Source organism: Platalea leucorodia (assembly GCF_965183815.1).
Source record: "Platalea leucorodia genome assembly, chromosome: 9".
Lineage (NCBI taxonomy): Eukaryota > Metazoa > Chordata > Aves > Pelecaniformes > Threskiornithidae > Platalea > Platalea leucorodia.
Genome location: NC_138831.1, coordinates 45,415,326 through 45,428,207, shown reverse-complemented (window position 1 = coordinate 45,428,207; position 12,882 = coordinate 45,415,326). Strand labels below are relative to the sequence as shown.

Here is a 12,882-nt window from a genome sequence, read left to right as displayed (position 1 = left end):
AGCACTTTGCTTTCAATTCAGGTATTTAATAAGCTGAGCCTTTAACAGGGTCCTCCAAGTTTTTCTTGGTTATTTAATAGGTACATTTGAATCGGTGTACTACAAGTTTAAATACAGCAAACATGCAAAGAATGTGAAGAATCACAATAAAAGATGTTTTGGATTTGGAAGTTTTGGGGAGTTGTTTTTTGGTTTGGTTTTTTTGTTGGGTTTTGTTTGTTTGTTTGTTTTTTCTCCCTTCCCCCACAAAAAAGCAGTTCAGTCTAGTATGCAGAAGGTACTGAGAGCTCAGATACCCAGATTTACTGTTTAGCTCTTTGGAATACCCTGAGCAGCTGAATTAACACTGATTATGGTTTACATTTCTATAGAAGCTCCCCATCTGTAAATCATAAACCATTTTACCAATATTCATGAATTTAGGCTCCTGGCAACTAGATCATGCGTACAAGGTTTATACTGTTATTCCCATTTTATAGCACAGAAATTGGAGAGAATTTGAGGTCTACTTTTGCAAAGACTGTTGCTTGCATTCCTCTATACATATGAAATGTGCATGCTGGCACACAAAAACCAAAGGTAGGGCACATGAAGCCAAGGCCTGAAGAAGCAAAAAATAAATAAATGACTGTGTAAAAAGCATCGGTATTTTGAAGAAAACCTTTTCTCATCTGCAGGACAGATTCGACTAGAAGTAGCATCTGATTGTCTATTTTTGACCTACAGATGGTTAGAATCATAGACACACATAAAAAAGAAATCAGGTAATATTAAAGGCACTTTGACTACTTGTTCCATATGATCCCAATCCTGCAAAGCACTTAGGTAGATGTGTAACTTTGCTTATGCAAAATGCACCCCTGAATTTCACAGCATCGCATTGCTCGCAGGATGTGTGACAGGAAAAGGGCCAACATTCTGATGGGCCTTTCTTCAGGATCACTACAATTAACCTGTATTTTCATATATAGCCTTTTTGTACTGTCCACCTAAATGATGTACTGCTCAATTTTGCTGACTTATGTGAGACTGTCCTCACCTGAGCATGCAACAAAATCACCACAGGATGAGTGACGGGTGGTAGAAGGTATTCTCTGTGTATTTTTTCCTGGGCAAGTTGTTATTATTATTTTATATTGTCTTTTGTATAAAACCCAAAAACATCTGTTTGCCTGGGATTCTCCCACATGGGAAGTTCTCATTTTCTTGACGAAATAAAATAGTCACTGAAGACACACAATATCTTTCTATGTTATTCTGAACTTGGCTAAAATAGGAGAAAAGCATTTCTTTTACCATTTGTTTTCAAATCAAGTCTATGTCCTGGTCTGGATAATGCAACTTTCCCTATTTTCTAACAATCTTTTTTTCACTTGGGAATGGATGAAAACTGAACTAGGAGCAACTTTTCTTGCTAAAACTAATAAACCAGCTATTGACCTTTTTAAGTCTAGGATATTATTTCTTCGTATAAAATCCACTTAATTTGTTTGGGTAAAGGTATTCTTCGTGGGTACAAATGACAATCATATTTTGATGAAAAGTTAGAAGGAAGCTATAATTAGGCCTGTATTTCATTACTGCGCTTCTTACGCATTTAGAAACAGAATATTATGGACATCCATGAGTTTACTCTCATTTCTGACTGTAGTTACCATCATTATGTAAGTAAAGACAGTGGTCAACATCAAACATCATTTCATACCCCAATAGTAGCACTTTTCCATACATAACTATTTTTGTATTTAAATCTTTTTTTCTCCTAGATCAAGTTAAAAAACTGAAGGCTAAATTTCTGGGAAAAAAAAAGCATTTGTCATTTAAAAGTGGGGGATGGGGAGGAGGAATAAGGTCTTCTTAAAGTCTCAGACCGCATGACAAGGTCTAAAAACAACTAACTTCTCTTTTAGCTTCCATTGACTTTCCTCTTCTGTGAATCATGAATCATCAGTGTGATGCAAAACGTAAGAGCAGTAGGGGCACGGGTTTTAGGAACTTGTAGTTTTGTAAGTCTTTCTTAATTCAACTTAGTTAAAAAGGTTTGTAATTATTTAGTAAGTGGAATCCCCCTCCCACACAGTCTCGTCATCTTCTCCTACTACTCTGAATGCTTTATTGCTTGAATTGAATGATGAAAATTGAGAGGGTTGAGGTTTCTTTTCAGTAACTTTGAAATAAAAATGCTGTTTAGCAACACAACTAGCTTAAAACCATTAAAATGCATGACATTTCGCTCAAGGGCAAATTCAAGCTGGGGCTGCCAGAAATGTTACTGCCACTTTACTTGCCTGGGCATCTTGGGTGTTGTTGACCTTCCCTGTCTTGACGAGGGAGAAGTTGTACGCAAAGAGCACCAGCAGAAACAGGGGCACCATGTACAGTTCCACACTCCATACGGTGACCACAAATACCTGGGAGAAATAAAGCAACAGAAGGGAATACATACGAGTGTTTAAAGAGAAAGACATACAAGAAAGCCTTTCAGTCATTATCCCTATGTACATTCATCCTTGAATCTCTGTTAACCTCATTCATATTATTATTTTGGCAAAGAAAATCTCCTTGCAAAGCATGCTCTCTTTCTATTCTGTTTGAATCCATTAGGCTGCCATTTGTTAGCTTCTCCTCCCCTGTATCTGGTGAAGTACAAGGCCATGAACATAAGGTTAGTCTGAAGGCTTTATTCACTCCTTCCTGGGACCCCCTCAAGCCTGAAAGCCCTTTGTCCTTAGTGCTAGCGCAGAACAGACCCACTTATAGAGGTAAACCTGCTTCACTTCATCAAACTCTAATTGCCAGGGGGTCTTTCACTGGCTAGAGGAGAGTTTCTTCCTCTTGTGCAACAGGAGCCATCCAGCTCCCTCGTCACTCCACAGAGGATGATCAGCAAATGCATCTTCACCGTTAATCCACCTACGTTCTTGGCATAGCAGCACAGAGAAAGGACTATCACTTTCCAGGAGGCAAGGCTCTAGGTTGCATGTGAGGCATCATTTTGGACAGGGATCCAGCAAGCCTAGTCTCCATTCCCATACCCTTGCCATTTTTTAGCACAGCATATTCTGATTTCGCTGGTTGCTTGGAGTATCTCTGCCCAGAAACGGTATGAGTTTGTGCATTTGGAGTCTTATCTGACAATCCACTAATAGCAAAACCAGAAGCCAAATTTTGAAGTTCTGTTCTGCAAATCAGATCAGTAAAACATGTAACTAACATGATGGGGATTTAAAAAGTGCTTCGGATTTTCCAAAAAAAAGATACCAAGCCAAACTGCAATCCTATCTTACAAGTACCAACGATACCTGAACCGACTCCAAACTTGGAGTGGTTGGCAATGCAAAGTTAATAAACTAAATCCAGAACTGCCATAAAATGCACACTGTGATCCCATTTCCTTTTCTACTCATACATAGTGTTTCCAGAAGAACTGCCTGATGCTGGTAGTAACTTGAAGCTATTTTAAACAATCATCTCCTTTAAAGACAAAGCACAAACATATTTATCTGATTTTTCTTCCCCAAAATGAACCTGGAATGATCAGAAGAAAAAAAAAAAAAAAAAATCACATTTTTAGAATAATACAGGTAGGTTAAAAAGAGTCAGATCCAGCTAATGAATCTCAAACTGCAATGAAGAGAAAACTATGAGTGATCAGAAAGGTAAATCTCTACCTCCCTTCATCCTTGGCCCATCAGACATGGCATAGAAAGGCAATGTTGGCATTTGCAGAATGGGATATTTATGGCAATGTATTTTGTGTTATGGACCTGAAAGTTTAACCATACTGTACCAAAGAAAAACTTCCCACTGCATTCAGCGGGATGAGTATTTATACCCCTACAAAACAGCAGCTGTCGTAACTTTTAAACAAAAAGAATTCTCTAACATCAGATAAATGACCAGTTAATATCTACCAGGGGCCAAACACAAACCAAGAAACAATGACTGTATCCATAACCCTGCCCAAACAGCAGCTGCATTTTCTAGAGTGAATCTGATTTTATGTTAGCTGTTGCTATGCAAGGAATTAGACTGTCATCCTGTTCTTGGCATTTGTAGGCCAGTAAAACAATCTTTGAGATGTATTAATTTATAAAATGGGCTGACATCCAAACAATATATCCCCATAGTATTGATTTGCAGCATAGGAATGTAGAAGAGGATTTGGGTTTGATTTTTTTCTTCTTTTTGATCCTGCTTTTCAACATACTAAAAAATTAGAAGTGATAATGATTCCAACAGACACATTTCATATGTAAGCAAGGCAACAGAAACACAAGAATCTTGGCCAAGAAGGCACAGTACTTGATTTGTCTTACAGGAGTCTTTCATGGCTTTAGTTAATAGAGACTTCAAAAACTGTGATACTCCAATCTAAAGAGTCTTCCATAAATGAAAAGTTCTAACCCGAATAAGTTCCTTTGAAGCTATTCCAACTCCCTTGGATGAATCTCTACTTGCTTTGTAAGACAAAGTGAAGGTGATACCAGCTCCTGTCCTACCTCAAATATTGTACATATCTGTACAGATTATCTCAGGTATATATAGACAGCTAAAAATAGACACCCACATATAAATATACATCTGATCCTTATGTAAATTCCTCATGGAAATTCATATTGCCAGGTATTAATTTGAAACATTTGCTTCAGCCTGTTGGAGGAGGTTGCATTTACATCATCTCCCTGGGGTATTAGCAAACTCAGTCTTCTCTTAATGCAGCAAAAAGATTCCACCAGCAGTCAGCTAGGCAAAGTCCTACAGGAGTCAATGAAGCTCTTGAAGAACCTCTCTTCATTCATTCAATTGCAGGACTTGAACCAATTTTAGTGCATCTGTCACCATCCTATATGAACATCATTCTGCTCAGTTGCAAGTATAATACAACCTTGCAATCACAGGTCATTTAGGCAAGATACAAAATCAAGACCTTGGTGATTTTAGATCCAACAGTACATTTTGTGTATTATTAAGTTTCAGACCTTAAATAAAACTTAAAACTTAATTACAAAAATCTCACTGTAGTCTCAATTGACAGCTGAGGCATACTGTTGCTTCCTTTCTAGTGCTGACTGGTTAATCAGTTGCTGAGTTATAACTCAGACAGCGATGCTTTGATAGAGCTCCTACATCTCCTTAAGAAGAGTTGCTTTACTGCTACCACCGCAGTTCATTACTGTCACACAACACAGACACAAGACAAATTGATTTAGCTCTTCAGAAATTATTTAGCCTTGGAGGTATGGGAAATGATTGCTGTGAACATACAGTACATAATAAAAGTTCAGAGGGTGTTTATAAAGCGAATAGAAATATTTCTGCATTCTAACAGCCTTTTGAGTAGTTCTGCAGCATCAGTCTTCAAAGCAGTCCCAAAACAGACCCATGTCCTATTTTATCAACTCTCATGTGGCTCCCTGACACTGACTACAGCATCAGCAGCCCTGTGATATTAGACACCTGCTTCTCAAATTACAATGTTCTCAATCACACGTGCTTTTATTTTCTCCTCAGTGATACCTTATGCCTGGGAGAAGCTCCTGCATTATCCTCCCTAAATTATTTTCTTAGCAATACTTTTTGCCAAAGCTTGAGAATGCTTCAGCTGCTGATGTATATAACGGCTATTGCAAGGAACAATATCTTCTTGATTTCTTGTAACCCCTAGTCTGTTTTTTGCCTAATACATAGACTGGTAAGGGAAGTCATTAACAGGTTCAGATCACTTGCTCAATATCACAGAAGTCAGGGACAGAAACCAAGCCCCTGTTTCAGATGATCCGGTTTTAACAAACCATACTTTTTCCAATGTTTCACATCATCGTTAGACCAAGTTCTGTCAGATGTAATCATCATTGATACCTTTTCTGCTGGGCTTCATACTGTGCATGAGAGAAGTTAAAAGGACAGTAGCCAATTTCTAAAATAAAAGTCAAACAAGTGGAAGCTAGCTTTCTGTGTTACTTCTTTTAATGCAATTTGAGAGTATAAAAGCCTATTATAAAACGGAGCAATTTAACTCACAGCATTATAAAACAATGATCAAACTAGAAACAGAAATGGGATAGACATATCTAGAGGGGAAAAAAAAAAAAAGCTCTTGAAACTAATATTTAGACTAGAGTTCTACCTAGAAGAGAACAGCAATATCACAGCCTTGGAGAAAGGACCACTTGATTTCAGCTGATTAATGTGTTGCTATTTCAAAGGGCCTAATAACTACAAGTTAAAGCTCTGGAGGTTTGGAAGCCGTTTCATCTGAAAATCATTGAAGAGGGGTCCAACTGTTCCTGTCAAGAAGCATGGAGTTTGAACAACCATGAGAGTGGCCCTTTTGACAGGAGTACAAAAGATGAGAGAAGGCAGTCTCAACTGAAAGTAAAAACAAACCTTAGAAAACACATTTCAAATCTGGTTTTTCTGCCCCTCTGGTTCCAATTTAGGATCTGACTATTAAGAACAGATTTTAGACGGGTGTCTACTAAAGTATGCCCATAAAACATTTGTCACCAGCAAACCCACAGTCATGGGATAGAACAGTTTTAAGAGGTTTAGAAACCTAGCATTAGATAGGATTTTCTGTGTAATTTTTCTACGCAGTAATTATAATTTTTTTAACTCCAAAAAACAGGCTCTTTTTGAGCTGGTAAGTCTTTGTGGGGAGGTAAAAGATGCTGTGTCATGTGACAAAATAATTCTTGGAAAACAACAGTGATGGGAGAAGGAGAGGGATACATTCCATCAGATGGAAAAAATAAAAGTGAAAGGAGATTAAATGCGTGCAAGGAACTTACGGTAAAAGGCTATTTTCTCAGCCAGTGTAGGCTCCAGTGCTAATGAAATGCCTCATCAGTGGACCTGTGAAAAATATTATTCGAAACTCCAAGTTTCAAAACCACACACTATTTAACTGAACTCTAAACTCACAGCTTCGTCAAAAGTTTCCTTGCAATTTATAAACACAGTCTATGCAATTCATGAAGTCAGGAGAAAAATGAACTGATACTGCTGTGAATGTCCAAGTTATGTTTTGAACTAAACCAAAACGCTAATTTTGACTTGAGGCACAAAGACACGCTCCTCTCTATTTACAGGGGAGAGTAAAAACATATTTTTAACTTATCTCTGGGTTATGCAGCCTCAAGTTGCCATGTACACACAAAGGGACTCTACAAAAGAGGAGAAATTTCTGCAGCTAAATATTCAGGGACAAACTCTCTAGTATTTTTTTTTTAAGCTTTCAGTCCCTCTGCCCCAAACAAAATAGAGGATATTAGCCAATAACATAAGATACTGGCTCCCCAAAAGGGCATTCAAATCCCTTGGAGGCAATAAGGCTGTCAACAACAAATTATTTCTGACAGATACTTATTCCTGCCCTTAGAAAGAGAGAGTAAAAGAGTAGAGAAGAGAATGAACACACTCGCATAGAGCAGGACATTTGTGCATATGTGTATATTTATCTGTATATACAGAGGTATCTCTTCCAGATACAGGCAATATGGTTGCATGAACACAGTGGTTGAGGCCACGCTAAAAGAAATCAGGGTACACGGTGTGGGCTCAGACTGATGCGAATGCAGTAATGAGGTTTGTGGTCTTGGGCTAGCTTGTGCATTGGACTAGTGAGAATAGTAAAAAAGAAGCCTATAGCAATCACAGAAATTAGTCTAATATAGCCCCACCTCAGGGCACAGCAAATAAAGGTTGAGGCAGTCATGTAGCATGTATTTCCCACTGAAGTCCCTCTCCCAAAGATATTTTTTTTTCTTTTTTAAGAACAGATCTTCTTCCAAAGATGCATTGCAGAATCTCTCTTACTAATACTCTCCTCCCCGCATCTATATGATGCTCTCTCACCATGCCATGCTCAGCTAAGTGCTCCTATGCCACTTCATAGCCACCAAGCTGAAGCTCAGGGAGGGGTTGGTTACAAGCAGAGTCGCTCCCTCATTGCAATGCAATAACAAAGAACGTGGCAGGAAGAGAAATTATACTTAAATAAACCGGCACTGTCAGAAGAAACCTATTTACTTTAGATTCAATTTGCTTTTTGTGTCCCTGGCAAAAGAACGCAGAGCATCTCAACAGCGGTATGAAATGTGTGCTGTATTGAATGGCTATGACCAAAATCAAAAATGACCTGAAGGAATAGAGGTCTTTAAATATTTATGCCACATTACAAATTATCTCTGCATTGCTCCACACATCACCGTACGAGTTACTAATTTTTTAAGGGTGTATCACAGGCAAGAAGCTTAGGTCTTCTATACAAGCTCTCTGTTACAAGTGCAAACACAATTGGAATCTAAAAATAAAAGACAGACACACAAAAAAAAAAATCCACCTAAACACCCCAAAGCCAACTCAAAATACCAAATTTTGCCCCAAAATAACTCAGCCTGTATTACATGCATGACTGCACAGAATTGAGAAGTAGGAATAAAGGATATGTTTGTACACATATAAGTTGCTACCTGATTTTTTTTCAGAAGATGCTTTGGGTAACAGAAACCACATGGCCATGTTTGCCCACCTCAGTTGTCTGCATAGGCTAAGTGACACAGCTTCAAAGCCATGTCCTGCTGCCATACCCACCTATCCCATCCCTGCTTGTCCCAGCTGCAGCTTGCTGAGAAAGTGGCCCAGGATGAGGTTAAGGAGGGGGCAAACCCAAGAGGCCCAACTTGTGCTTGACAATTTATAGTGTGAGGATACAACAAGGAACAGGAGTGATAGAATAAAGCCTTTGAAGGAAGGAGGCAGGAGCACAGGAACCATACTCATCAGGGTCACAATTTTAACACCAGTTTGAACATGCAAAAAGAAAAGAAAAAACCCAATGTCCCCCACTCCCAACAAAATAAGACATAAAACAACCAACAAAAAAAATCCATGAAGAACATCTGAAAAATCTCATACTGTTTAAGTCAATATGTGTTAGGGCCTTTTTTATCACTGTCTGGTTTAGACTCTTCAGGGGGATCTCATTTTCTTTGCTGCTGCTAGGAAGTAGAAACTCATTTGTGTTTTAAATGAAAGCTGTGATTCATGTGCAATCACAGGACTCTAAGAAATGGTGCTTTAAGAAAAAGCATGTTATTCTGAAAAAGTCACAAGAAATTCAGAAGAGCTGACAATATTACAATCTGCTCTCCACCATCCTCTTGGGACACTGCTATTAGTAACTTCATCAGGGAAGGTTAGGATACTATGCTTAAGACTGCAAACACTTACAAAATGTCCGCACTCTGATCCTGAATTACTTTTGTCATTAACATGTTCAATGGATTTATTCTTTATTCATAGCAATGCCTGGAATCAGAAAGAGATAAAAAACAAGAAAATAAAATCAAACTAAATAAAGACTGAGAGTTTTCCTCTATTTTGATTATTTTGGTTATATTCATGAGATTGGCCAGAATAGGAAATTAAAAACAAGATCCTTAGAGATCTTTCTTTAATGAAGGGTCAGGGAAGAGCCGCTTGGTTCAAGTTTATTTCACTGAACTTATCAGCTGTTGAGTTTATAAGTTAAGATTTATATATTGCATTCCAGATATTTGAAGATTATGTGTCAAACTGGCGTGGATGACAATGAAATGGTGTGTGTCTGGGGGTGTCTTCTTTGTCCTTTAAGACAGATACATTTAAACCCCAAAGCCTAACAGCCCACCACAAGTCTAACGGGGTGCCTCTGTACGGTTTTCTTGTGGCTGTTACTTTCTCTTTCTCCCTAACCCCAAAAGAGGTTAATCAAAGCAAAAACAACTACAACAACACAAATTTTGGGTTCTATATTTATGTACATACAACAGTTTTAAAGACTTCAAATCCTTTTAGGCGGCAGACACTGAAGAAATACCTGTTTGCTAGTATGCTGACTGGTCTAATTTTTCCTTCATGCTTTTATCTAACATATTTTACATTTCCTATGCCAAGTAAAATACAGTTAAGACCCTCAAGCAATAAAGCTTAAAATTGAAAATACGGGGAAAAAAATATTACAACAGTTCTCTATCTTTTGGTGTAATTCACTGGGAGTGGGTCAGGGGAATAAATCTGCATATTATTTCTAAAGGGGTAACTATCACAGACAAAGGCAATGGGGGAAGATCCTAAAACAAAGGGGGGCCAGGGGGGCATTCCAAAACCCCCCAACATATCTTGTTTTTTATCATAGCTAAATTAAATCATCATTTTTATCTCTAATGTTTTGGTTTGGTTTGTTTATCAGCAGAGTCATAGTTTTAGAATTACTCTCATACAGAAAGTTATGATCTATTTGCAGGGAAGACAGGCATTATGCAAGTTAAAAGCCTGATCTTATAGTAAATAATTCTTCCAGAAAGTGTCAGAAAAAAAATATCTGTGCTATTTAAAAGGAGGCAAAAATGTAGGTTAATTTTATTTATTCTGGATAAGGTGAACACCTTAAAAGGGTCATGAAAAAATTTATCATTAGCTGAGCTGATAAATGTCCACTTACTTTGGAGACATATTTGTTAATATTGTGAGAAACATTAGCAGTGAGGGTCAGATGGTGACGTAATTGTACAGCGAGTGGGAAGAGTATTTGGTAGAAGTGTTCTTTAAGTTTGGGCTCTCAACATTGGGTTACAATTGGTAGCAAATGGGAGGCTTAAACGATATGTTTAAACTACTTTAATGACTTCCACCTTCACATTCATAGTGTATATTAGAGCTGAATGAGGAAAAGGAAAAAAGGCTCTCTAATAAAGCAAGTATATTTAATTAGACTTAATTCAGTGTTCAGTGGCAGGATGATCGCACATAAGGTTACCTCCCTGGCAGTCTCTGACTATGGCATGAGGAAAAAAAAAAATAAAAAAAAAAAATCAAATTTCAGTACACCCACATAAATGAGAAAGAGATGCTTGTACACACTAATGCTGCAAAACTGTCTGGTACCCTCTTTTCCAAAACCTCCAGTCCTAAAGAATTGTTTCCAGACTGAAACAGAGCAGAAGGAACAAAAAACTTAAATTAAAAAAATAAAAAAAATCCCAAGTAAATCCAAATCACAAAAGCAGAAATCTAAGAACACCTATAAAGCACATATAATGCAGTAAGATGACATCCTTTCAAGCAAAGAATTTTCAGATTATTTTCTTTCCTTATGCTGTGCATGGGATTCCCCACCACAGCCCCATGCTGGAGCCCAGAAGGTCTCTTCGTCAGCCCATTTCCCACAGTCAAGAGGAGAGCAAAAATCGTAATTGAGCCCCAGCCCTCCCCACACCTGACACACACACACTGGACACCGAGAACAGTGAGAGTTATTACAACACACTTAAACAATTTCAACGGGTTCATAATCCGCAGTGTGACAAAATTGCCGCATTAGAGAACAAATGTATGAAGATGACTGGGAGACTTACTGTAATTATACCCTAAATATGTTACTATTGTAAGTTAGCAACAACAGCAGTGACACACAAAAAAATCCTAAGTATTGACAGCATGACTATGTAATAGAGGTTTTCCACTAGCAGACCTATAGCATCTAGCTTTCCAAAATACAGAACAATTGAACAAAAACAAACAAATAAAAAGTTGCAAGACTCTTGCAATTTCAGGCAGCTGCTCAGGTAAAACTAAAGCCAGAAGATTGTTTATTTTAATAAAGTTATTATATGTGCAACTCCAAATTAGGCATGGCAGGAGACTAGGGGATGCCTAAACCATCACCACCTGTTTGCCCTGAAAATCAATTAAAGTCACACTATCACAGCAATCCCTTCTTAGCTAATAAAAGTTATACAGCTTCAACGTGCGACTTTAGGTGCTTTGTGGGAATGTGCCTGAAATCTAAATCCTTAGTCTCACGTTACTTTGATACTAAACACAACTCTGAACTAACCACTGTAAAATTTGCCTTTTTGGGGTTAGAGAAGGTGTTAAGGGAAAAGAGATCCCAAACTGCTGTTTTGATGCAGTGGATTGAACTAATATTCAGTAAATTCTAACAATCCAGCCAAGAACATTATATACAGTTTTAAGTAGGAGAAAACTGAAGTCCTTTATGACACATGCCTGTTCAACATATTCTGTGCTGCAGAACAGATCCAACTTTACAAGTTGAAAGCAAGGGCAGTAGAGACATCCCAAGTGTTTTAGTAATTAAACGAATATGCATAATGAACCATATGCCCAAAGGGCCTGTTCTTCATGTGGGCCAGATTTTTGTTTGAATTTTTAATTTTTATATACAGATGAAACATTTCATGTAATATAGCAACAGTGCAAAGGAACATGCTATGCAGGAAGGGAAGGAGGAACTACCCATGTGAGAACGATCAGAATACACTTGATGAATTCTGCTCCTCAATTTCCGATTCAGAGCCAAGAGGGCTTTTTTTTAAAAAAAAAAAAAAAAAATCCTTTTCTCCTTTGAACAGCTGTATTAGTCATCTGCTCAGAGTCTAGAAGAGAGGCATTAAATACATGTATATTTATATAGGTCATATTTATACATTTATATGTGTGAAATGGATTATATACACCAACACATTTAGATGCTGCAAGACTAGCAAAAACACAGACACTATCTCAAATTAAAAAGCTTCTGATCCACCAGAAAAAATAACTACAGGATGACTCTCTGTTCAGCAGGACCTGTCGTGTTGTGTGAGCTGCAGTGAAACAGGACACACTCGCATCTGTCTGTGAAACAGGAACGGACATTTTTAAAAAGATGGGTCAAATTCCACTCTCGTTACAATAACATTACCCTACTGCCAATGTTAGGATACCATGGCCTTGTTGCAGGAATATTAAATCTTCCAAATTCTCCTGGGGTTGAGCCGTGCTTTTCCTTTCTCAGTAACATTCACCTTTTTTCATCCCTTGCACTTAAAG

At 37.9% G+C, this 12,882-nt stretch overlaps 1 protein-coding gene across 1 annotated transcript in view; it reads right to left on the bottom strand.

Annotated features, from left to right (window-relative positions):
* MCTP2 (multiple C2 and transmembrane domain containing 2) overlaps positions 1-12,882 on the bottom strand; it is a 121,057-nt gene that overhangs the window by 19,191 nt on the left and 88,984 nt on the right. The window contains exon 19 of the mRNA XM_082321030.1: positions 2,289-2,411. Coding sequence (XP_082177156.1) covers positions 2,289-2,411 — 123 coding nt within the window. The remainder of the gene's footprint in view (positions 1-2,288; positions 2,412-12,882) is intronic.